The 27,468-nt window shown below is 44.4% G+C and overlaps 1 protein-coding gene across 2 annotated transcripts in view; it reads right to left on the bottom strand.

Moving 5' to 3' along the window:
• Positions 1–24,816, bottom strand: part of RBSN (rabenosyn, RAB effector) — a 29,694-nt gene extending 4,878 nt beyond the window's left edge. The window contains exons 1-10 of one of the 2 annotated variants that reach the window (XM_068253034.1): positions 24,592–24,816; positions 20,944–21,170; positions 17,022–17,162; positions 15,771–15,871; positions 13,245–13,290; positions 9,846–10,007; positions 9,513–9,757; positions 7,049–7,119; positions 4,691–4,777; positions 1,735–1,837 (exon numbers count right to left, since the gene is read on the bottom strand). In XM_068253034.1, coding sequence (XP_068109135.1) covers positions 1,735–1,837; positions 4,691–4,777; positions 7,049–7,119; positions 9,513–9,757; positions 9,846–10,007; positions 13,245–13,290; positions 15,771–15,871; positions 17,022–17,162; positions 20,944–21,170; positions 24,592–24,629 — 1,221 coding nt within the window. In that variant the 5' untranslated portion in view covers positions 24,630–24,816. The remainder of the gene's footprint in view (positions 1–1,734; positions 1,838–4,690; positions 4,778–7,048; positions 7,120–9,512; positions 9,758–9,845; positions 10,008–13,244; positions 13,291–15,770; positions 15,872–17,021; positions 17,163–20,943; positions 21,171–24,591) is intronic. The other variant, XM_068253035.1, reaches the window with a different exon arrangement.
• Between the last annotated feature and the right edge of the window lie 2,652 nt (positions 24,817–27,468).

Here is a 27,468-nt window from a genome sequence, read left to right as displayed (position 1 = left end):
GCCTGCTAAACAAGGTGTGTATGATGATCTGCAGATCTCATAGACTATGAATGCATTTTGAAGGAATGGATCTATTGCAGGAAGAGATCTTTTGCAGATAATGATCTTTTGAATGTGTACGGGCAACTTTGTGTGCAGCATCTTGCAAAGATTTTATGTGATGGGGAGTGCAGCTCCATAGAATAGACTGTGTAGAGTATGGCTCTCATACTACATGGAAGGGGGTAAAATTGGTCTGTGAACTTGCCTTTTCCAGAGACTTTTATCTCAAGTGTGTATGCAGCATAAGGGTAACGATGGTTAATTTGCATATAGTCAGCAGTGAATCACTGGGAGACATCTTGGAGCTCACTCTAACCTGAATTATCGCAAATTCTTTCTGTTTTAAGAAAGCAAACTTTTGTTTTCCATAGCATCTTAGTAAGGGGGCTTTTAGGACCATTGTAGCCCCTTACACACTCCAATGAGTTCTGGGTCACCATGAGCTTGTTGGTTAGTCTGCACCTCTATGTATATGTATAGAATGTACATTTGTTCAAGAGTAAAATGCACTATAATTTACTTATTTTCCTATATCGCTATCACTTCCAGATGGTTATAAAATGACAGATCTGACAAGTTTTGGACTAGTCCTGCAAACACTCAGAATAATCGTACTGGGAAAATAGATAATGCAAAAGGCCCTACCGGACAACACCCTATATATTGTTGTATGTTTTGGACTAGTCCATCTCCTTATAGGTTTTTCTAAGGGGTATTTTTAAAATCACTTACGGAATGGCAGTTGATCAGTCCCACTGCCAAAATAGTGAGCAGATGAGTAGGGGGGCTGGCATCTTTGTATAGATCCTTTCCAGGCAGTACTATTGTAAAGAATGAAGGAAATACTGAGAATTTCCCATGAGGATACAGACTAGTCCAAAACCAGTCAGATCTGTCAGATTTTTAGTGCCTGCTGTAAGTGACAGCAACATAGGAGAAACATAATTTGTATTGCATTTTACTCTGGGAGAAATGTACTTCTATAGGTTACGCATACTTTGATTGGTGACAGATCGATCAATTGGAGGATCAGCCTGTTATTGACCCTTGTATGGTCAACTTTACAATGTAAAAGTGCAGCAGAAAACAGACACACTGATCACTGATGACCAGCAAGCATCCTATAAACCTCTGTCCCTGTATCCTCCTGTGTCCTTGTGTCTGGTCCTGACAGTTTGCTGTCTGTGAACCTTGTTGCATTGTGGGAAATAACAGCTTTGTACAACTGCCAAGCAACCAATATCTCCCTCTGTGCATAGGACTCAGTAAATGAACATTCCGTACAGATCACCTGGCAGAACTAAAGATGTCGCCACCTGTGATAAATTTCAGAATGTAAATCGGGGGGGGGGGGGGGGGGGGGGCCTGGCCTAGCACGCGCTTTTTACCATGGGGGGGCCTTTTTAATATTACTAAGAAACATTTACTACAATATAAAGTGATCAGCAATGTTTCAGCTGTGTGCAGGACACACATCTCGCTGCAGTGACAACCTGATATGTGTTATGCAAATGGCAACCTTAGAAAAACAGTAGTTGGTGAAACAAAGAGTAAAAGGCATAATGACATTACAATCAGCAGTTATTACCCAATGACGTATACATTAATGTATGTAAAGCATGTGATGTGCAAAGTGAGATCACATGCAGGCCAAAGTGCAATGCAGCTGCTTCTCCTCTCTGAGGTCTTTACCTGCACAAACAGCGTGGCCGAGTAGCGCACCATCTTCTGCAGCTGAAGGTTTTTCGGGTGAGGTTTGGGCTCCTCGTTCATCCCCAGAATGAGGATCTTTTTGCTAGACAATATAATGCAAGTCGAGAAGCACATTATTATAAAACAAAAACTCTGTTTGAAATCCGATTAAAAGTCATTGCTTGATTTTCCAAACTGCCCAGAAATGAATTGCAGGTGTTCCCAAAACCAGTGTTCGGAGCACTCGAATACTGCCAACCACCAATGTTCAACTGACCTAGCATCGATCAAGAGGACCATTCTTAACAGATTTTCTTCACATTTTATGTTTTTATCCAATTGAACAGCTAGTCTATTACAAATGTCGAAAGGTGGCCATATATCTGAAGATTTAGTGGCCAACCGGCATCCGATTTGATAATTATCGAAAACCGATGCAGTTAAAAGCATGCCCGATTGACGATGCTACCGAAGCTGGTCGCATGTATCGTCTGGATGTGCTGGAAAATCTTGGGCCAACCAGCTCGATTGGGCGTGCAGTTGTAATGGTGTGCGATAATCGCAGCCGAATGCGATGGAAACCTAGCGCCCCCCCCAAATGTACATGCAACACCCCCCCCCCCCCTCAATGCATTAATACTACGACACATTGCACAAGGGGTGCCTGTGTGATGTCACATACATGCCCCATGTGCAGTATGCCAGCAACCACATGGGGCATAAATCCAGAAGAGGAGTGCGGACAGCCGGACACAGCGGCAGACACCAGAAAGGTAAAGTATTAATGCATTAGCATGGGGGCGGTCGGAAATCGTCCTGCAGTTTATGGGGACCAACTGATTTCTCTCTCCAATTAGATTCAATCAGAGAGAGGTCTGTCTATTGGTCGATTGGCTGCCAAAATCACTAGATGTATGAGTACCTTAAAGGGGCACTATGGCGAAAAATTGTAAAAATTAAAACTATGTGCAAACATAGACAAATAAGAAATACATTTTTTTTCCAGGGTAAAATGAGCCATATATTACTTTTTCTCTATGTTACTGTCACTTACAGTAGGTAGTAGAAATCTGACAGAAGCGACAGGTTTTGGACTAGTCCATCTCTTCATAGGGGATTCTCAGCAAGGCTTTTATTCTTTATAAAGATATTCCCAAAGAAGGATTTAAACAATAATGCTGGTCAGCTTCCCTGCTCGCTACACAGTTTTTTGGCGGTTGGACAGAGCAACTGCCATTCACTAAGTGCTTTTGAAAATAAATATATCCCTGAGAATCCCCCATGAAGAGATGGACTAGTCCAAAACCTGTCGCTTCTGTTAGATTTCTACTACCTACTGTAAGTGACAGCAACATAGGAGAAAAGTCGTTTATGGCTCATTTTACTCTGGAAAAAACGTATTTCTTATTTGTATAGGTTTGCACATATTTTAAATTTTACAATTTTTCTCCATAGTGTCCCTTTAACAGTGTATGCCAACCTGAAAGTGGGATTACGCTCAAAATGTAATCTATGGTCTAAAGCATTAAACACAGCATAAAATTAACAACTACAACCATTTGAGGGGTTTCCAAAGTTAACACTCAAGTTTTTCATGTAATTTCGCTGCCAATGGATAAGCTTACTGTTGCCAGCTAGCATTATCAGATTGTGTGAGTAGGCAATGATAATTAGCTTCCTTGAGGTGTAAACATGCATTTAAATGACATCAGACCAGTCTTGGGGCTCGTTCACACTATGCGCGCTTTTCTTTTTTTTTAGCGTTGGCGATTTTCAAAAGCGCTTTAAAAAGCAGTTGAGCAATGTATTTTAATGTGCCTGTTCTCACATGAGCAATGAGCTTTCTTTCCAATTGCAAACACGGGTCCTGCACCATTTTCTGAGCATTTGCGATTCCATAGAAGGTATAGTAACATCGCTTTAAAAAGCGATTGGCTAAGCGATATCGCTTTTCTAAAAAAAAAAAAAAAAAAAAAAAAAAAAGTACGATTAAAGAGATTCAGTTCCAGGTCAAAGAGTTCACTTCCTGATCGTGTGATTAAAAAAGCGCTAATCGGCAAACAAAAACACTTACGAAAGCTCTTTGATAAACTGGATATCGCTCTAATAACGTCAAAAAAAGCGATCTGTGCTTGCACTGGCCATTTATAATGTGAACTAGGCCTTCTTCATATTCGTTTATTACCGTGTGTAATTTTGTGTGTAATTCCATTCTAACACAGCTGCTGCTGCGATAATTTATTGGCACCTAGAGACTTTCATTTGCTAGCACAGCTTCCACATCTCAGGTGAGCAGAGATTTGCACGTTAAAGCAGAAATGAAGGATCCTGAAAAAAAATAAAAAAAATATAAAAATAAGAGTTTCACTTACTTGGGGCTTCTGCCAGCCCCCCTGCAGCCGACCTGTGCCCATGCCGTTTCCAAACGATCCTCCGTCCTCGTTCACGCTCCTGTCGCCCGGAGCATACTGCGCAGGCGCAGTAGAGATTTCCTCGTACTGCGTCTGCGCAGGATGCTCCTGGCCATGGGAACACGTACAACGATACACGTGGCCAAGGCGCAGTGGACGTCAACTAAGAAGTCGGCTTCCACCACGTGAAGAAAAGTGAGCCACGTCAGGGGAACGGAGGATTGTTTGGAAACGGCGGGGGTACAGGTCGGCTGCAGGGGGCTGGCAGAAGCCTCAGGTAAGTGAAACTCTTATTTTTATTTTTTTATTTTTTTTTAAGATACTTCACTTCTGCTTTAAGAGCATTCTCCATTCATCCCTAAAATACGTCAACATTGGCTCACTTCAATAAAATCAGAAAACTGGCAACTGGCTGTAACTTTCCAAACAGCTCCACACAGACTAGCGCCCTGACAAAGCCTTTGACAACTCAAACACAAACTGGCACGAATGCTGTAACTCATCGATACAGTGCCTGTCTATGCCCACAAACACTCATTTCTCACCTTAAAGCATCTATTAACTCGTAGAGCCTCTGCACCTCCACACGGAGGTTATTGGCATGGTCCAAATTGTAGGTTGTCTCCCCAGCGCTGCAGGAGTAGATAAAACACAAATCATGAGGCAAAGTGTTTTGTTAGATAATTATCCCTTGTCCAAAGCACACAGACAAGGCACTGCTGAACAGCATTAGAGGCAATTGGGAGAGAGGAGGGGGGCAGAGCTTTTGCTGTACAGGACAAAAGCCACCTTGAACATCCACATTGTTTGGGGAATTTATTTTCAATCTCTGTTTAGTTCTAAAATAATTGGCACAGAAATATTAATTGGCACTTCAAGCTTTTGTAACTGCTGGAACGCAGCATGTTGTCACAACTTAATGCCCGGTAGAATTAAAAGTAGCACGTCCGCCAGATGAAAAGGAAAGGAACAGAATTATTTAAATAGCTACACCGAGTGTTTCTTAAGGCTCATAAACACTTGAAACTTTTCCACTCGACCAACCCGATGACGAGACTGACTGCACGACCAAGCAATTGCATGACTTGTATTTTCCGTGCACCAACCAACTGAGCGGCCAACTCATTTACATACTGTGCATGCAAGCGAACGACGGACTGCACGATATGGCCGCATTCAAAACAAGTACAAGACGCTCAAACGCAGCCAACTGCATGATATCAGCCTAACAGTCGTGTGAGTTGATGCACCGGTTGGATCGGGCAAACCGCCAGATATGTCACACGTTCACTAACCCAACAATCGTCCAACATACCAAGATTGGACAATAGTTGGGATGAAAAGTTGCACGTGTGTACGAGCCTATATCCTAAAGGACTCAGTTTACCTAAATAGGTGTTAAAAGTATATAGTGTCATGGACCACATTAAAGCTATTATGCTGTTCAGACTGCAAGGGTACAAGGTTCAGGTAAGTCTGAGAAGACTGCTACTAGTAAGTGTGCAGACGCAAACCACATGTCTACATGAGGGGGCGGACTTGGAGTCACAGGAAGTTGGTGTTGAGCAATTGTAAGACCTCAATTTGATAACAGGAAACTAGAGGCAGGAGGAACATTTAATGTCTGTACAGATAGCAGCCCTTTGGGTTTGTAAATGCGACAAATTCAGTTACAAAGATAATACATATAATTAGATTAATTGAGAATAGGCCTTGTTCAATCTTGGGTTATGTTGGGCTTTAAAGTGAACCCGAGGTGCGAGTGATATGGAAGCTGCCATATTTATTTCCTTTAACACAATACAAATTGACTGGCAGCCCTGCTGAGCTTTTTGCCTACAGTAGTGTCTGAATCGCACCAGAAACAAGCATGCAGCTAATCCTGGCAGTTCTGACAAAATGTCAGAAACATCTGATCTGCTGCATGCTTGTTCAGGGTCTACAGCTAAAAGTATTAGAGGCAGAGGATCAGCAGGACAGCCAGGCAACAGGTATTGTTTAAAAGTAAATAAATAAGGCAAGCTTCATTTTCCTCTAACTTCAGTCCTTTAAAGGTAAGCTAAGGTGAGATGGATATGAGACTGACATATTTCCTTTTAAGCAATACCAGTTACTTAGCTATTCTGCTGATCCTCTGCCTCTAATACGTTTAGCCACAGACCCTGAACAAGCATGCAGCAGATCAGGTGTTTCTGACTTAAGCCTGTCTGAAATGTAGCCACATGCTTTTTTCATGGAGGTGATTCAGAGGAGCACAGCCACATCTGCGCAGTAGCTGCTCCTGCACAAGTGGCTCTGGCTTATTGTGCAGTCACCGCTGTATGCGCCACATTACGGCTGTGCTCCTGCTTGAAGTTGAGCATTGCCAATATCAGATAACAAGCTCTTGTTGGTAATCTTTGAAGGGTCTGCGAGCAGCAATGGGGGATTGGAGGACGCCGTTGGAAGCCTTATTAGGACTCAGAGGCTTCCCTCTTTTTAGGCATGTGATTCTGTACCTCAACTATGGCTCTGGTACTTTAGCACACATGACTAAAAGGGGGCAGTGTGGTATATGAGCTTGAAGTAGTATGCCAAAGCTAGTACTCCCAAATGGTTGGCCCAAATGCACATGAGCCAATGGACTAAATCACTGCTCTCATTGTCAGTCATTAGAGATACAGTGTCCCTAATAGATCTGCACTAGTTAAACATACATAAACGCATATATAACACCCGCATACATAATGCTATTTGTTATTCACTGCATGCCATTTGCAGCACTTGCAGAAAATGAGCATCCTGTTGGCTATCATCGGGTGGACACACAGACATTTATTCCAGTGGTGATAGATCAGAGCCACTGTGTGCAGTCACTGCTGTACTACAAAGAATACAGAGAAATTAAATAGAAAAACACCCACTTGATAGACTGGGCCATTTGGATGTATTCGGGAGCCTTTTCATCCACCCTGTCCATGCAGGTTCGCAGTCGCTAAAGCATGAAAGGAATACATGGGTTAGTAGAACGGTCTGAAAATCAGTTCACAATGGCAAAAAATTAATGTGAGCTGAGACAGAAAAACAGGTGCTCAATCATGTATCTAGAAAACGCTTATTCATAAATTCATATCTATAGTCAACAAGAGGTCTTAATAATGATCATTAAGCAGACTTGGCTTCTGCAATGCCATTAATGAATGTGCATCAGCAATTAGGAACATACCCCGGATGCATATGATTGGCTGACGAAACATGTTGAGTGGTGCCCAATTACATCACACATCCAGGAAGTCCATGCATCGTGTAGCTGGCAGTGAGGAGGAGCGTACCGGTGATCGAGACACAGAGGTAGCAGGACGCAGCAGAGGGCAAGATCACATTGAGCACACTTGGAGTTGCCTCTCCCATGCCAAAATATTCAATACAGCTACTTTGCTTACTAGAGAATCTATGTACTAGGTCCTGGTTGTTTGAATATGTTGCAAAAGGAACTTGGTTTTAACTTTTATCATATTATGCTTTTGAAGCCTAGAGCCAATGGATTGAAGGAGTATTGGGGATTCTATGAGAGGAGTATGACATCACACACGCACCCACGTTATGCTGGCAACCACGTGGGGCGTGTATGGAAGGAAGAGTGTGGAGAAGGAGCCAGTGGCAGACACAGACAGGTAAAGTATATGGCACGGGCCACCAGTGGGGGCACATTTTACACTAGCGGGGACAGCAGCGGGGGTTCAGGCGCGTTTGTTGCTCGTACTGATATTGCACACCGTAACCACCGCACACCCATCAAGCACTTTGGCACGACATATTGCAGCATGTCTGATCGATACATGCAGCCAATTTCAGCCCGGGTATCCCTTAAAGATGGAGACCGATGACCAGCACAGACTACAGCTTGTTTACTGTTTGTATAACCACAGTGCAACAATTTATGCTATACATGCTGGGGTTGGATTATACATTAAAAAGTGTGCAAGACAAATCATTTAAAGTATATAACATTACGGATTGGAGTCAGTATTTAAGTTTCGCTACGTACACACACGCCAAATTAAATTTGGCCTCTGGCGGAAATCTGGCAAATCATATACATCAGCATCCCCCCCCCCCCCCCATCATTACTGTCTCAGAACCTGCCCACTCTGCCAACACCACGCGTATCCCTCCATAGCAACAGCATGCGCCGCCAGCCTCCAGACCAGTGATGCGTCTGTATACAGTTGGGCTCAAACGGTCGCCCAAGGCAGTGATCTGCAAACTTGGCTCTCCAGGTGATAAGGAACTACAAGTCCCACAATGCATTGCGGGAGTCTGACAGCCACACTCATGATTCATAAAGGCAAATGCATTGTGGGACTTGTAGTTCCTTAACAGCTGGAGAGCCGAGTTTAAGTCCTAAATTCCTGCCAGGCGACAGTCCTCACATGTGTACGACACTTCATTTTCAGCACAGTTAGGCTGCTTTCACAGTGAGACGTTACAGGCCTGTAACGCACCCCACCGCACAGTAATGAAAAATCAATGGGCTGTTCACAGTGCCCATGTTGCGTTACATTGTAACGCTGTACGTCAGTTGAAAGTGCTGCATGCTGTGCGTGACTGTGCGCACATGCTCAGTAGTGTTGGAGGAGGTGGTCTTCCCTCCTCCTCCTTGGCCAGCCACATGGCTAATTAATATTCACTGCACGGTGTGACGTGCAGTGTTTACTTCCTGGAGCGCCGTTCTGTGCGGCGATTGGCTGGCGGGACCACTTGATGCTGCATGCGTTCAATAGTACGCATCACAGGACACATGAAGAGCCGCTTAACGCAGCTCAACGTAACGTCCAGCTTCAACCCCACTATGCGTTGCGTTAGGGGCACGTTATGCGACCTTAACGTAGCATCTAACGCAACATCTTAGTGGGAAAGAAGCCTTAGAGAGAACCAGAGGCTAAATAAGTTTAAAAAGCAAATACTTACCAAAGGAGAGGGAAGCCTCTGGATCTTCCAGAGGCATCCCACGATGTCTTCCGGTCTGCTCCCGCTCGCCGGGACCCTCCTTAACATTGGAGCTGCGCTCCTCTTCTGGCATGAGTGGCTCCAGCTTACTGCACATGTGCAGAACAGCCGCACTGCCACCTGAAGGAGACCATTGGCCTGATGTGATTACTGACAAGCCCTTGTCAGTAATGTTCAAGGGGTCCGCACTCGGTGATGGGGGACCAGAGGATAATGTAGGACGCCTAGGTATCCAGAGGCTTCCCTCTTCTTAGGCAAGTATGTCAGGGGTACACTTTAAAATGTAAACTACTGCATTTATTAATTCAGGGCTAACAAAAAAACATGCTAAAACAAGAATTGCAGTAGAACTGTGATGTTTCTCACACTGCCTTTCACCTGGTAGAGACGAACGATCTCTGGCGTGTGCTCCTTCTCATCCAGCTGCATCTCCCGCTTCAGCAGCGTGTCCTTACAGTGATGGCAGCAGCGGACCTTGTCGTCATCCTTCTCCTCCAGGACGGAGCTGACACTGCTCAGGCTGCTGATGCTGCCCCGGCGGGAGGTGTGAGCGCTGGTGTTGGGGGAAAGGTTGGGGCTGCTGTGAGAGGAGGCCGAGTGCTTGCTGGCATTAGTTAGCTTATCTGTAGCAAGAGAAAGCAGAGCAGGTACCATTTTAAACAAAGCATACATGAAAGAAGAAAGCCCTGTGACAATCTCTTTATCACTCACTGGCAAATGGAATGGTGACAAGCTCGGTGCATCTCTTGCACATGATGGAGCCGCACAGTCGGCAATGATGGCGTCTGTTGCGTATGGTGAACTTATTGCCACAGTCAGGGCAGAAAGGAACATCCTGGTCACTCACCCAGGGCACCACTGACCGCTCTATAGCTGAAAGAGAAGCAGGATATCATCTATGCCCTCAACATATCACAATAATCTTAAGTTTCTGCTATACATTATATTATGCATTTATTACACTAATCACAACTTAAAGAGGCGCAATAGTGACATATAGTAAAATGCAGTAAATTATTCAGGATACCCATTTATGGTAATTTTCCTGGTTTCAGCATCAGAAACACTTTCTATATCTATATATTGCTCTATATCAGTGATGGCTAACCCTGGCACTCCAGCTGTGGTGGAACTACAAGTCCCATGAGGCATTGCAATACTCTGACAGCTCTAAACATAACTCGGGGAGGCAGAGGCATGATGGGATTTGTAGTTTTGTCACAGCTGGAGTGCTAAGGTTAGCCATCACTGCTCTATATCGATATGTAGCCCCGCCCTCCCAGTAATGTTATGTGGAACTGTCCTCCCAGAGCATTCTGGGATACCAGGTATATTGTTCTACTGGATAAAACTGAACTCGAGGTGAGTGTTTTATGGAGGCTGCCATATTTATTTTCTTTCAAGCAATACCAGTTGCCTGGCTGCCCTGCTGATCCTCTGCCTCTAATACTTTCAGCAATAGACCCTGAACAAGCATGCAGCAAATCAGGCGTTTCTGACATTATTGTCAGATCTGACAAGAATAGCTGCATGCTTGTTTTTGGTGTACTTCAGACACTACTGTAGCCAAATAGATCAGCAGGGCTGCCAGGCAACTGGTATGGTTTAAAAGGTAAGAAATATGGCAGCCTCCGTATCACTCTCACCTCAGGTTCACACATGCATGTGTACATTTTAGGCCCAGTCCAATCCTGTCCTGTCAGTTTTCTATCAGTTTTCCCTGACAGAATTGGAATTCTACACTTTATGTGTAAAAACACCTATAGAAGACTGACAGGACAGGACTGGAAATGTACAGATTTATATGTGAATCAATCCATAGAAAACTCATATAAAAATGATGTCTACTGTCAAAAACTGACAGGACAAGAGTGGACGCCTTTTATGTCTGAGCCCAGCCTACGGCATGGTTTTTCCAGGTGTGTGCTTCAGACACTCCTACAGCCAAAGAGATCAGCAGGACTGCCAAGGAACCGGTATGGTTTAAAAGGAAAGAAATAAGGCAACCTCCATATACCTGGTTTCAGGTGTTTGAACTCTTGCACAGGACAGAAGGAAAACGGAGAGAAAAGCACCCTGTAGCATGTAGAGACGTTGGACTGTCTAATTCAGCCTCTGTGACTAAATCACAAGTTGCCATTTGATCTCTCAGCTGTGTCAGCTGGCTGCCATGGCAGAGAAGTGAATTGGTAAACACAGGATGTTACCCTTATGTCTGCTTCCATGAAAGCAGACAGTAGACACACTGCAGATTTATTGCAGGATTTGCATCAGCTGTAATAAAAAAATGTTTTTCTTTACAGGTTATTATGCTGTTTATCTTTTAGAGCAGAGAGGAAGTTCTGACCTCAGGTCTGCTTTAAAGGGGCACTATAGCAAAAAAAATTTAAAAATGTAAAATATGTGCAAACATATACAAATAAGAAGTACATTTTTTCCTGAGTAAAATGAGCCATAAATTACTTTTCTCCTATGTTTCTGTCACTTACAGTAGGTAGTAGAAATCTGACATTACCGACAGGTTTTGGAGTAGTCCATCTCCTTATGGGGGATTCTCAGCAAGGCTTTTATTCTTTATAAAGATATTCCCTAAAAAGGATATCAACAATGATGCTGGCCAGCTTCTCTGCTCCCTACACAGTTTTTTGGCAGTTGGACGAAACAACTGCCATTCACTAAGTGCTTTTGAAAATAAAGAAATCACTGAGAAAACCCCAATGAAGAGAAGGACTAGTCCAAAACCTGTCGTTTCTGTCAGATTTCTACTATCTACTGTAAGTAATTTATGCCTCATTTTACTCGGGAAAAAACATACCTCTTATTTGTTTATGTTTGCACATATTTTAACCACTTTACCACCGCAAATGCGTGTATCTACGCCCCTTTTGACACCCTTTCCCCACCAGGAGCGTAGATACACAAACCCCCCCCCCCCCCCACGCGCCCGCCTCTTACCGCGCTCCCACTCGCTCGTGCACGCCGCTGGCCGCTCGTCTGGAGATCAATGAACGGGAAAAACCGTTCCCGTTTGTTGATCTAAGTTCCCCTGCAATGATCGGCTGCTTCTATGAGAAGCAGCGCGATCATTGTGAAAAAAAAAAAAAAAGTTTCCCAGCCTCACTGAACGTCCTGTAACCGAACCTCCTACCCTTACAGGACGCATTCACAAAAAATTACTGTGGCCATCTTGTGTCCAAAAAGTAAAACTACACCTAAAAGCATTTTTCATATACATATACATTATTTTACATTATAAATTAACTCAACTCCCACACTCCAATTGTTACCAATATTTTATTTTTTTTTGTAAAAAAAAAAAAAAAAAAAAACACCTTACCTTAGGGACTGAACTCTTTAACAGAGTATAACACTGTTACTTTATAGCTTCTAAGGGTACAATGGTTAATTTGCATATATTCAGCAGTGGTGCCTGGGAGACATCTCGAGCTCACTCTAACCTGAATTATCGCAAATTCTTTCTGTTTTAGGAAAGCAAACTTTTGTTTTTTTTTATACACTATGGGCATGTAATTAGGGATGGATGCAAAACTGAAAAAAAAAATGCACCTTTATTTCCAAATAAAATATAGACGCCAAACATAGTGATATAATTTAAACGGTGTAATAACCGGGACAAATGGGCAAATACATTTCATGGGTTTTAATTACAGTAGCATGCATTATTTAAAAACTATAATGGCCAAAAACTGAAAAATAATGATTTTTTTTCCCCACATTGTTTCCTATTTTCCCATTAAAACACATTTAGAATAAAATAATTCTTGGCATAATGTCCCACCTAAAGAAAACCTAATTGGTGGCGAAAAAAACAAGATATAGTTAATTTCATTGCAACAGTAATGATAAAGTTATAGACAAATGAATGGAAGGAGCGCTGAAAGGTGAAAATTGCTCTGGTGCTCAAGGGGTAAAATGCCTCAGTTGTGAAGTGGTTACATTTTACAATTTTTCGCCTTAGTGCCCCTTTAAGTATATTAACTACTAGTTAAAATGCACACATGGCCATGACACGTGGCAGGCACCAAGCACAGATACGGGGGTGACAGGTAGACGCAGTGAAAGGGCTAGGATAAGGCAAGGCCTACTTACCTCTTATCTTGGCAGAGTCTGTATTCATGCGATCAAACGATGTGAGCTACAAATAAACAGAAAAGCAGGCTGTTTTAGTCCTGCAATGACAATGCAAAACACATCCCAAGAGCTAGGAAAGCAAGACAAACTCTAAAGAGAACAGGCAGCTATGAGTAATAGGTACCAGTTAAGCCTCTGATAACCTGCCCGACTAGTTTATAAAGAAACCTGGTGGACTGACTTCCCCATAGAAGACACAATAATAATGGATCTTTAAAACGTAGTCAACATTTCTTACTCCCTGCATCTGAAGAAATGCGTATCTCAGAGTTACGACAGCATAAAGCGCCTATTGAAGGACTACATATGCACGTTTGGAAATATGCTTGTTTTAGGGATATGATAGTATAATACATCTCCATGCATGTTTTATGTGTTTAGCTGCTCCTTGTTGTACTTTGCCTGAGAAAGCGGGCGACAGACCTGCGAAACGCATTGCAGATGTTATTGGTGTAAGAAATATATGTTGAATACCTTTTAAAGATACATTATTGTGTCATCTATGGGGAGTAAATCCACCAGTACCCCTGTTTTAAACAGTTTTAATATATTTTATACTTTTAGGATCCTCTGTACACACAAATCATTGAATATCCACCTGGTGGACGGGTGTTTCTGCCCTTTTTTCTTCCTATCTATGGAAAGCCACTTCTTAGCCTAAGTGGGGACAGGATGACCTCCCCATCTGCGCATATAGTGGTTGCCAGTGGCGGCAACCCATGTTTGTGAGTAACATTTCTACTATTCATTGCTACTAATACTAATCAACAGTATTACACTATTCGGGGCTCTCAAATTTGTCTTTTTAACTTACAATTTGCATTAAATTTGACTGCAAACCAGAATCATTTTTATTTCCTTGAATCTCACTGCCCCTGAGGCTAGAAACCCACTAGATGCGATTTCTAATCGCTAGTAATTTGAAAAAGCTCTTGCTAATGTAATGCTATGGGGGATTTTTATAAAAACACATCACTCAAGTGGGATCACACCCATAGCATTACATTAGCAAGGGTTTTCAAATCGCAGAACGCTCAGAAAATCACTCCTAGTGGGTTTCTGGCCTAAAAGACATTTTCTACGCAGCTGGACTGTAGCGTAACTCTAGCTCCCAAAAATATTAGGGTTGTAAAACTGTGTGGTTGAGAAAAACACATCTGGGTGCAGGGAACCACTAACAAGTTCAGCAGCTCTATGGGAACCGCATAAAGGTGGCCACTAATGATACAATTTGTCAAACGTTTATGAATGATTCTTCGTATGAACGATCAGAAGTGATCATTTCAGACCACTAATGGACAAGAATTTCTTAACCAATCTGATCAGATTGATGGGATTGATCCAAAAATCGGATCAATTTCATTAATCTGGTCGGATTGATAAAAAGATTTTTGTCCATTAGTGGTCCAAAACCACTAATTTGTCTATGACAAATCTAAAAAGCTCATCTGCATGCTAGTTTCAGGTGTGTGATTGACCAGAAAGATCAGGAGGACAGCCAGGCAACTGGAATTGTTAAAAAGGAAATAAATATAACAGCTTCCATAGGCCTCACACCTCTGGTTCCGCACAGGCTCATCTCACTTTGGTGGATAACGCTGTGAAATGTATTCTGATTCACCATCTTGCTTTCAGTAAGGCTATGTTCACAGTGTGCATTGCGTTCCCTGTAACAGGCCCATTGCTTTGCATACAGTCAAGCTTACAGTGAAATGTATGCTTCGCTATCACTGTTAACACACTGCATGTGTGTTACCTTGCTGCATGCAGCTATACTGCAATGCACTGGGAACCTCGTATAATGGTACATTGCAGTAAAGTGTCCATTATGACGCACCACTGTGATCACAGCCTCGCATACCATTTCCTGTATAGCTCACAATAAGGGTTGATACACAAAGCAGCAGTAATATTGCTGTGCGCATACAGTGCATGGCAATATTACTGTTACTACCGCTAGCAGTTACGTTCCGCAACTCACTACCGCTCACTTCCTCCTTCCGGCCTGAGGAAGTGCGCGGTACTGAGTCGTGGAACGCGTCCCATTGTACGGACTCATGCGAGAGTGTGAAATGCATAGAAGCGACGGACATCTGGGTAATTAACCCTGTCACCCATGCACACGCCTGAGGCAATTAAGCCTCATTAGAATCACAAATTCAAGTAGTTATCTACTCGTGAGCCTATCACTGGCTGGAGGAAGCCCCAGGTATGTATAAACCGTTTTATGTATACCAGCTCTGGTTTCCTTTAATTTCAACTGCACTGCTCTGAGAATGAGGGGCAGTAAAACTAGCCCAGTAAGCCCCAGCAGTGGGAAAAAGAGCAATCTGCTCATCAGTAATCTATACTCTGTTTTGGAAGATTAGGATGGAAGGGTATTGGAAGTTTCACTGGACAGTTGTATTCACTGCACTCTCTATTAAGCATCACTAATACACACACACAAAAAAACAAGACTGAACTGGAAGGCGGCCAATTCACCTTCTCTAAGCGTATGATGAGTTTGTTGACTTCCACCACGTAGTGATCTATTCTGGCAGCCCGATGCCTCTTAAAGTCAGAGAGGTGACTCCTCGTAGAGCCTGTCAGAGGAACAAAAATATAAACTGAATAAGTCTAATAATGGAGCAAACATGCAATTCTGGCACTGATGATATCTCAGCTCTATTTAGCAGGGAGCTAAACAGCACAAGCTCGATATCCTGACTTCCTTTAGCCCTTGGTGAGCTAACCCTATACTCACCCTTTATCATTACAATTGTGTATTTATTTTTATTTATATAGCCCTAACATCTTCTGCGGTGCTTTCCTTAGTGCACATAGTCATGTCACAACTGTCCATCAGAGGAGCTCACAATTCAATCCCCACCATAATCAGTCATTGTCTCCTAGCGATGTATGGGAAGATTGGCCACGAGAGATCCCTCTCTGATCTAACTTGATCAAAGAGATATTTTGCCTGACCATAGACCACAGACTGATTCCCAATAGATTTTAGCATGAAAAATCTATCCGGAATCAGCCTAGCGACTACACCTTCGATGCCCCTCAAATGTAGCACAAAAGCCACCCGAACCTGTCTTGCCGTCGGTGTGTATTCTCATCCATCCTGCTGGTGCAACTCCAAGCCTCATCTGCCGTCAACCAGTGTCCGCCGATACCACGTCACGCACCTGACACCACATTAGGGTGGAAGTGGATCAGGCAGGAAGGGGCGCCAGTGGGACAGGTGAGAATTTACACTGCAACCATGTACCGGGACATTTTACACCTGGGTGAAGACGGCAGTTGGGGGTCCGTCTCTAGTTGCGATATTGCACACAGTCACCGCCACACACCTGATCGACCCCATTGGTATATTGGGCCAATTTCAGCCCAAAATCGATTGGTCATGCTAACTGAGGCACCGATTTTCAACCGATTCGAAAAATGTATCAAATCGGATGGTCGATCTGGCCACAAAATCCTTAAGGCCCCTACTGTATTCTATGCTCTTACACCGCCCCACCACTTGCTATATTCCCACGCATGACACTAATTTTAATCTCATCCAGGCTGTCTTACCTCCTCCAATAGCCTTTATTTGAACAATGCACCACGAAAATCGAACTCCTGCCCCCAAAAAAGCTCAACACAACTTTTCTCCTGCACAGGACAGGCTGTCTCACATGCACAATGTAAAGTCAATGCTCTGTGCATTCCCTGAAGACTGATGACCTGACTTGTGCGCACCTATCTCCTGAGGGTCCCACATCCGGGGGTCCACTCCGCCATAGCTGGAGACCTCATAGTGTTCCTGGGATCCGCCCTCAGCCCGTTCTCCATCTTTCTTCAGAAGCCTATTCTTGGCCTTCTTGGCAATGTGAACCAGAGCTGGCAATAAGAAGATGAAACACATTAGGAAGTGGAGCAGTAAATGGCAACAGGTTTGTCATTGGAAAGAGATGAGCAGATATGTGCTGCCATGTTCTTATTACCAAAGCATATAGTTTGATTGCAATCAGGGCCGGATTTCTGGGAAGGCCAAAGAGGTCATGGCCTAGGGAGATAAAATCAGATAAGATCAGAAGGGCGGCAGGACTTGGAGAGAGAAGAGGTTATATATGTCAAAGTAAATCATCTCTTCTGGTCCCGCAGCGCAGCCAGCACCCTGCTCTGCACTAATAGATGAATTCCAGAGGTCCCCAATCCTTGCTTCTCTCTCTCACTTCTTGATGTGTTATAACAATCAGGATCAATCAGAATGGTCACCTGATGATCCATTCCTCTGTATGATGGACATACACGTGGATGTGAGAAATAAAAGGGATTTACATTACAAAGCAGATAGAACTAAGTTCCACTGAGTTTTAATGCAGGCATTCACAAACATCAGTGAGCTCGGCTAGTTTCTTCACTTTCTCTTTTACAGCTGTGACACTGACTCCAGGAGCAGTTAATTACACTCTTACCTAACCCTAATTTATGATTGTTTCTCTTTTGTTTTTTTCTTCCTAGCCAGCAGTGGTCTCAGGTGCTGACAGCAGGCCTAGGGCACTAGAAAGTACAAATCCGGCCCTGATTGCAATCTGCCTGGATAGATATAGATAGATATCTTTTTTTTTTTTTTTTTTTATTATGTCCATCCTCTTAACTGAACTGCATTAACTATTTTAACTCTGTCTTGAATTAAAAGTGCTAATAATAATAATATTAAAAAAAACACAACAACAACACATTTGCTAAAAAAGTGATACAGTAATGTCTCCGGTATCCAGCACAGGCAAAGATTGCCCAATACGTGTTCTTGCCGGTTGCTTGAGAACTCAAGCAAGTGGGGCCTAAAGTTAACTATAGCCATCCATACATATGAAATGCAGGGCAGTGCATAGCGAAATCAATTTTCAAAAGCTCTCTTACTGCAGCTCCAAACTGCTCTGCTGCATCCGATTTGTATGGCTCTGCTGCACGCATGTGACGCGGGTCAGGTGCTACATCAGGAGCCGTACGGGCAGAGCTGCGGAGTCGGTACAAAAACCATCCAACTCAGTTTATGATTCCACCCACTCTTCTAATTTGCATATAACAATCTTGTTGATTGAAAGTATGTAACATGAATGGCATGTCATCACTGCCAACACTTAGGAATTGTAAAGCTATATTAGGACGACATCTGCTTTTGGGAACAAAAAGCTCCTGGCCAAGAAGCTGACGCTATACCCTGTCGGCCATCCCGGCCTATCATTGTCAACGTTAATATCCAGGCATGTCGTCTGTATAATAAGATACATCGGAGACCCATATCAGTCTGGTTCCAGCGTGTAGCCCTGCCACCTTTTAGAAAAAGACCTCTAACTTTTGTATATCTGATATAGAAAAGGCCAGAGCCATTTTCTGCAAAGGGCAGATCTATGCATCGGGACCCAGGCGATACAAGCTTTCAGTGAATCTTAGTAAACAGACATGTTGCAGCATTCTAACTTCTAAACATGGGCGAATCTCTATAGAGCAGGTACTCTGCGGGAGAAGGAGGAGGGAGAATGAGGGGATTCTTCCACTATTACACATTCTTCATGCACAATCTGAACCAGGATTAAAGGACAACTGAAGTGAGAGGTCTATGGAGGCTACCATATTTATTTCCTTTTAAGCAATGCCAGTTGCCTGGCAGCCCTGTTGGTCTATATGGCTGCAGTAGTGTCTGAATCACACCTGAAACAAGCATGCAGCTGATCTAGTCAGATCTGACATTAATGTCAGAAACATCTTAGCTGCAAATGCTTCTTCAGGGTCTATAGCTAAAAGTATTGGAGGCAAAGGCTCAGCAAGATAACCAGGCAACTGGTATTGCTTAAAAAGAAAAATAATATGGCAGCCTCCATATACCCTCTCATTTCAGTTGTCCTTTAAGAGTGATAGACAACACCTCTGCATTAAATGCTCTACATTCTCAGTGGATTCACAACAGCTATGCAGGGAGTGCATATTTAGGCTGCTTACACACAGGGACGTTACAGGCGCACGTTAGTGCGCCTGTAACGCTCCCCCAACGCACAGCAATGTAACTCAAGTGGGCTGTTCACACAGCCCACGTTGCGTTACATGTAACGCTGTACGTTGCCCGGAAAGTGCAGCATGCTACGGCGTTAGAGCGGCTATAGCCGCGTTAGACTGTTTACACATGCGCAGTAGGGGGCAGAGAGGAGGCGGGGAGAGCCAGCTACAGTAGCCGCGCACATGGCTACTTAATATTCACTGCACTGGCGGCCGCTGATTGGCCGGCGGGACCAGGTGATGCGGAGTGTCTCGTTCCGCGTCACGTGGTCCCGCCGGCCAGTCAGCGCCACTCTGGGAGACTTTATCGGAATAGAGCCGCCTAACGCGGCTCACTCTACCGCTGGCTCTTGCAGCACCATACGTTGTGTTAGGTGCACGTTATGCGACCTTAACGTGGCACCTAACGCAACGTCTTAGTGTGCAAGTAGCCTTAAGGTATAGAACTACTGTGTAACTCGATTTGTAGTCACCAACCCAAAATGTACCAACATATCAATTTAATTGATTTCCCAAGCAAAGGGAGTGCATACATAAGCATACAAATTTTTCATAAACCTGCACCAACGCAGATTTATTTGCATCTCATTAACCATCCCTATTAGCGACACAACTACAAATCAGAACTTATTCTTACAGAAGAGATGTTAATTATATATTAAGGATTGCTGTGTAAACATCAGATTTACAGTCACAATCAGATATGTGTATCTGATTTAAAAATACGGTGACTGCTTTACTGCAGCAGCACAAGTAACTCGTTTTTTGATTGGTTTGTTTCATTTTTGTGGACTCTCCCGACTCTGAGTACCCAAAAATTACTCTGGCTCCACAGCCCTCAGTACAGGGATGCAGCAAAGCAGCTGCAGATTCAAAGAGGACAGTTGCCGCAAGGTTTTTGTATGTAGTTTCCACTGCGCAATGATCTGCAAAGAGAGGTATGCCCTTTACTGTATAACATATCAGCGCTATACAAGCTATTTTGTAATTAAATGTTATTAAAAATCCCTTTTACCTTTCAACTTGCAGTCAGCTAAGATTTAGAGTAGCAGATAATTCAACAGACACTTCCTTACAGCCTGTCTTGATGCATCGTGACAGACAGGTTGTATCACTCTGCCCACCCTGCATCAGAAATCCTTCCCCACAAAGATAAAGCAAAACGGGGAAGCGAGGGACAGGCATAGCCATCCGTACTGGCGCACAGTCCTGCAATCCTCCTTGTGTCCACAGAGAGGGCGCTGTTAGGCAACATCACATACACTTGAATGGGATGGACATGACAGGTGGATCGCATAGGTCTGAAAGCACCTTGAGACTGAGCCAATCAAAAATTCAGCAGGGTTTTTTTCAGCAACTGCTCAGCTGATCATGTGACTCTCCTAAGAAGTACAGCAAGTTTCCCTGTCTGCAGTCAGTGTTTCCATGCCTTGCCACTAAACAGACCAACGTTAAAGTCTGCACTAGGTACACTGGCTGGGATCCAGCGGATACCCAGATATACAAAAATTAGCATGAGGATTAAAACAGGTTTTAGACGACAACAAAATGGCTGTAGTTTTGATTATATTGTTTGCGCTGTCATTTTATTTCACCTGACCCCTTTGGTTATATTACTCACTTTTGAGCTGTCCTTTCACATCTCGGTCTTCACTAGAGTGTTCTTCTTCATAATGCGACTGTAGCTGATAAAAAGACTGGAGATCCTTGAGGCATAAGGGGCAGAGGAAACCTTCTCTCACCTCAACCTGCTCATCAAAGGGGGCGTTGTACTGTGATGCCATCACTGACTCTGATCCTGGTTGGCAGCACTCTGTGTGACATGACTTTAAAGGCCTATAGACCAACCTAAGGAAAAACAGACAGCCTGGTTTTAATTTTCATTACACACTGAAATTCTGCTAAAAAGAACCAAACCAAAGGATCACTGCTATATGGAGAACATCAGCACTTGTTGAGCAAGGCAGGGCAGTGTCCACAGAAAATCAACAACTTCTCCCAGAGAATGACAAAAATCTCAGAACTTCAACTCAGAATGTGCACCAAAACCATTTTCTAAATGTTTATATACTGAGACCCTGAACAATCGTGTATTTGATGCTTGGAAGAACAAAGAGAAATCGAGAGCCCGATATGGTGTAGTATTGTTAAGTTGGTTGTGGTTAAAAGCAAAATATTTAGATATACTCACAAACATGGGTTACCCATAGGCAACCACTTCAAGTGCAGGTGGGGAGTATTAGAACCTGACCCCACTCAGGTTTTTAAGATGTCGCTCTCTGTAGATAGGAAATGGGGTAGCACCCCTCCACCGAGGGTGGACTCAAGATTTCAGCAAGGCTTGGTGTACAGAGGCGCCAGAGTAGAATAAAAACGTTTAAAAACCGTCTAAAAAGAGGGGGATGTTCAGGTGGACTTACCTCCCTCAAAAATATAAAACTCAATTGAGTCACAATATATCAATACAAAAATATTTTATTGAACTCCACTTAGTGCAACGCGTTTCGCAGGTGTGGTCCTGCTTCATCAGGCAAACAGGAGTATAACTCAATGGGTCTAGATGCAGAAGTGAGCGCCTCTGTCACAGACAGAGGCGCTCACTTCTGCATCTAGACCCATTGAGTTATACTCCTGTTTGCCTGATGAAGCAGGACCACACCTGCGAAACGCGTTGCACTAAGTGGAGTTCAATAAAATATTTTTGTATTGATATATTGTGACTCAATTGAGTTTTATATTTTTGAGGGAGGTAAGTCCACCTGAACATCCCCCTCTTTTTAGACGGTTTTTAAACGTTTTTATTCTACTCTGGCGCCTCTGTACACCAAGCCTTGCTGAAATCGTGTATTTGAAATCACACATACCAGCATGCAGACCAACTGGGAGAAATACAGAGGTCTGATATACGAATAGCCTACAGGCAATCAGGAAGTCTGCTAAAGGCAAATGTATATATTGAATACCTCACTCAACTGTCAAAGTGGTTCAATTATAAAATACAACAATTCTTATTTACAACGGACAATATTGTACATTCAGTAGCACCCCACATGCCCAGTGCTACACTGCATGCTTCTACCCCATCCTGAGCTAAGCTTCCCTTCTTTCTTTCCTGTATCTTTCCTCTTCAGTCATTACCATTACCAGTGATAACTGTACTTTCTGCACCTGATCCCTCAACACCATCTCAGTATCAGCTCTCCTCTGTTCTATGTTCCTTCTTACTGTCATCTTAGTGCAGGGATGTCAAACCGGTCCTTCGAGGGCCGAGGTCCTCACACATTTTTGACACAGCTCAAATTAATTAATGGGTCTGAATCAGGAAAGGTGTGGTCCATCAGATACAACACACTCCTCTCTTTCTCAATCCATCCTAAACACTGGCATGGATCTGGCCCTCCAGGCCTGGAGTTCAACACCTGTGTCTTAGTGGCTGTGAACCGTAGTCCACCTCCTCTTTGTTGCAGACTTCCTTTGCCCATCTCCAGCTCAGGCCTCCCATACTCAGGGTGGTATTTTGTGTCCACAACCTCTGAATACCACATAATCTAGCTTTACCATGTCTTCCATATCCTCTACCCGTAGTGTCTACCACACTTCATGTCTTCTCTTCACTATCTTTTTTAGTGTTCATCATACCCTGTGCTCCATCAGTTCCCACTTTTCTCTGTGCCATTATTACTGCCCCTACTCAGCACCCACCATATTTTGTGTCCCGGTCTGTTTCCTGTGGCCTTCCTCACTACTCCATCAGTGCCCACAACATATTGTGTAGCCTCTCAAGTCTTTCTCAATTCTTTATGTCCAATCTTCAATGCTACCTCAGTGCCCTGTGCACCCCTCCCCATTCCTGCTGGCCACCAGGGAGTATGACTCATCTTTGTTCCACCCTTAAAGCCTGCCTTATCACTGCCCTCCATGCTTTATGTCCCTTCTCATCACTCACTGCCCTCTTTACTGTGTGTTCCTACTCACTGCCCACCACACTTGGTGTAACCACAATTACATTTCACCATACTGTGTGTTCGTATCACTGCCTTACATACTCTGCACCCCCTCTAGCCCCCTTTCACAGCCCACTACAACATTGTGTGCTCCATTTCACTGCTAACTTTGTTATTACGATGAATACTGAATCCCCCCCACTCACTCCCTAACACTCTGTGTAACCCCTTGCATAGTCCACCGTCTCACTACCCACAACACGATCACCCCCTAACATCCACCACACTGGGTTTGCTATCACTGCCCACCTTCTCACAGTCCACTACACTGAGGGTTCTCTAACTGCCCACCATACCATGTGCCAAGTCCACTGCCATCCTCAGCAATACCCACTGCAAAGTCAAACATAAGTAATCCAGCGCAGGAAATTTGGGCACCATAGACCGTAATAGGAATTACAGCTATAGTGGCACACAGCGTGCAACTTCTGCGGCGTCAGAAGACGGTGCTGAAGTTACATTTAAAACACTGTAATTTGGCTGCCAGCAATAGCTGGAAGCCAAGTTATATCATTCACCACTACCCACGTGCACCTAGAGGGGGAATAGTATTTAACACGGCCTGGACTTGTGCAGCAGCAGGATCAGCCATATACCGGCTGTATCCTGCGCCCAAGTCTCCCGGTGGCCAGTTATCTCGTACGCCCAGGATGTGTGCCCCCTCAATGCTCACCACACTATGCACTTCTTCTCAACACCCATCTCCTTAATGCCCACTACACAGTTATTTTTCACTGCCCACCATATGTGCCACTTCAACCGCCATCCTCTGCAAAACCCACCAGGATGTGTGCCCCCTCATTACTTACTATACTATGTACTGCCCACTACAGAGCATTCTCTCTCACTGCCCACCATACTGTGTGCCCCTTCACCTGACAACCTCTTCAATACGCACCAAGATGCGTGGCCCCTCAATGTTCACTATACTATGTACTCCCCTCACTGCCCACCTCCTTAATGCCCTCCACACTACCCACTTCCTACCACATTGAGTGCCTCCTCTACCAGTGCCTACCTCCTCAACACACTGGATTGCTCCACTCAGTCCCCACCTCTTCACCATACTGTGTGCCCCTCTATGGGCTCCCACTGCCCCCTCTACCAGCACCATTGCACCCCTCATCAGTTTCCCCCAACCTCACTGCCCCCTCCAATCTATATCCCTGAGGGTCCCTATTGTGTAGCCTGCCCCCTGCTGGCCGCCACATCCCACAATCCCTTCCCCAGACAGTTACCCCGCTACTAAATGTGTTCAGACACACCAGTGCCGCCATACCCGGCTCCCCGGCGTCCCCCCCATCAACGCCTCCAGCCGCCATAGCTGTCACTCCCGAATCTGCTGCTCGGCGATCCCAAACGCCTGACACTAGCTGCTGACCGAGCGTCGAGCTATCGATTGACAGCTCTCTAGAGGGGGGCGGGGAAGCAGGCGTGGATCAGCGCGAAAGAGGGGCGGGCTGGAGGACGGAGATTACGTGAGGGGCGGAAAGGGGGCGTGACTTAGGTGGTGGAGTCGAAAACTGCTGCGTTTTCTGTAATATGGCGAGAAGGGGAGAGGGGTGACGAGAGGGCGGGAAACACTGCTGCCTGTGGACGGAGAGGCGGTGAGGGGCGTGGCTAGGGACTGATGCTACAGGAGAGGCGTGTCCATGATTACAGATAATAATGCTGCTGCGATAATAATAATAAGGCGGCTTAGATGAAATGCATAGCTCCAAACTGTCCCTCTTTTGAAGGGACAGTCCCTCTTTGGGGACCCTGCCCTTCTGTCCCCCTCATTTGTCGCTCTTTCAGGACTCATGAACAGATTTATGTAAATATATGTATTTTTGTACTGAAAAAAATGTGTTTAAATGACTAAACTTTATTAATATCCTTTAAATTGATATATATCTTATTTTCAAGTGTTAATATGAAGGAAAATGAACCAGGATAGAAAGGACCAGTGTGGTTTAATTATAAAACAACATATTTTTCTTATGAAATCTTCATAGATTGCATGACTAGGTGTGTGTCGGGGTGTGGTTAGAGGTGTGGCTTAAAGAAAACCTGAACTGAAAATTAAAAGACAAAATAAACATACACAAGTCATACTTACCTCCTGTGTAGTCTACTCCTTAATCTATTTTTTCTCTCCTGCACCCTGTTTGTCCACCGTGATCAATGGAATTCTCCGTCCTCCATTTTGAAAATGGCTGTTACCCCATAACAGCTTCCTGGTCAGCACACTGTTAAACTGTAACATCGCCCACTTGAGCCATAGGGAAACATGGACACATCAGTTCTCCTCTCAGCTGTAACTGACAGCAACTGATATATAACTGACAGCAACTGATATATTTCAGTTCTGACAAAATGTTGTCAGAACTGGAAGGGATCACTGTAAGAAGAAAATGGTGAGCTTCTGAGAGGAACTGATGGCAAGATAACTATGTAATGTTTATTTGAAGTTACCTCATGTGTTTATTTTAAATAATTTTGCTCAATACAGGTTCTCTTTAAGTGTCCCTCTTTCTGATCTGAAAAAGTTGGGAGGTATGGAAATGGCACCCTGGGTAAAATAAAGGTGGGGTTAATAACATTCATTTTGTGCTAAGGGAATACCCAGATAGCTTATGGTGTGACCCAGAACCATTATGTATTCACCATAAAGTTTTAGTGAACAAAACTGGGGGGTTGGCGGCAGGGCAGTTTTCTGGTCTAGTTTGTGCCAAGATTAAAGCTATTTAAAAATCTATGTGCAATGTCACATATGCGCAATGTGTGGTATCCGAAGACGTGACGACAAAACTTGTTTAGGTGATACCTTCAAAGACAAACTAGGTATCACTTAAACAACTTTAGTTGTTATGTCTTTGGATTCTCTCCATGACTAGTACCGGACACCACACAACCAGTGTGTGGTAGTAATAGATCTCTCTGATCGGATTTCAATCTGGGTATCTGTCTATTGGTCAAATCAGGTGGCTGCCAGTGTATGACAACCTTTAAGGTAGCCATACACTGGTCGATTTGCCATTAGATCGACCAGCTGACAGATCCCTATCTGATCGAATCTGATCAGAGAGGGATTGTATGGCTGCCTTTACTGCAAACAGATTGTGAATCGATTTCAGCCTGAAACCGATCACAATCTGTGGAGCCGCCGCTGCCGCCTGTCCCCCCTCCCGCGCATATATTACCTGACGCTGGCTCCTGGGCATCTTCTCCGCGCTGCACCCGCTCCATCCCGGCGCTTCCTGTGTCACTCTATTTGAACTTCCTGGTCACTGCAGTGACAGGAAGCGCCGGGATGGAGCGGGTGCAGCGCGAGAAGATGCCTGGGAGCCAGCGTCAGGTAATGTATACCTGATCGGATCGGCCGCCGCTAGCGACGCGCTCCTTACCCGCGGGCGATCGACGGTAATTTCCCGCACGGCGCGATCGACGGACCGATCCGATTTCGGGAGGAAATCGGATCGGCGGGTGCGTTTAGCGCGAACGATTGGCAGCAGATTCGATCCCAGGATCGAATCTGCTGTCGAAACGGCCGCGAATCGGGCCAGTGCATGGCCACCTTTAGGGCTCGTTTTTACTTATGTGCGGCATGTGTCTTGCGAGACGCGGTGCCGGCACAGCTGTGACCTGTCTCGCAGCCGAATCCCTCTAGCCGCGCTATGCACGGCTATGGGATTCGGACAGTTACACATGAATTTATGCTGCAGGGCCTCAGATTTTTCCCTGGCCACAAATTCGGATGCTCTTTATAGAGTTTTACAGGCTGCCAAATTTCATCCGAATTCGTGGGCGGGGAATCGATTCAGAATCGCAGCAATGGAAACCTAGCCTTAGACGCAATTTCTGCAGATTTGGACAACAGAATGAAGCACACAGATTGCTTTCCTAATACAGATCAATGTCATTAAAGGATACCAGATGGGAATCAAGCAAGTGAAACGGGAGCAGGTATATACTGTCACCTGTCCTGATACCTACCGCTCCCCCTGTTCTCCTCTCTGCCCTGCATTCTACCTAAATGCCCCCCCCCTCCAGCAGCCTCTTCCATGTCGCTGGAGTTGGGCACTACTGCACAGGCACTGGCCCGGGCTGTGCACATCCTACAGCGCTCGTGCCAGTGGCCGGGAGCGCACTACATTTGG

Source organism: Hyperolius riggenbachi, chromosome 9, assembly GCF_040937935.1.
Source record: "Hyperolius riggenbachi isolate aHypRig1 chromosome 9, aHypRig1.pri, whole genome shotgun sequence".
Classification (NCBI taxonomy): Eukaryota; Metazoa; Chordata; class Amphibia; order Anura; family Hyperoliidae; genus Hyperolius; species Hyperolius riggenbachi.
Note: the sequence above shows the minus strand (reverse complement) of the source record. Positions and strands in the feature narration are given on the sequence as shown.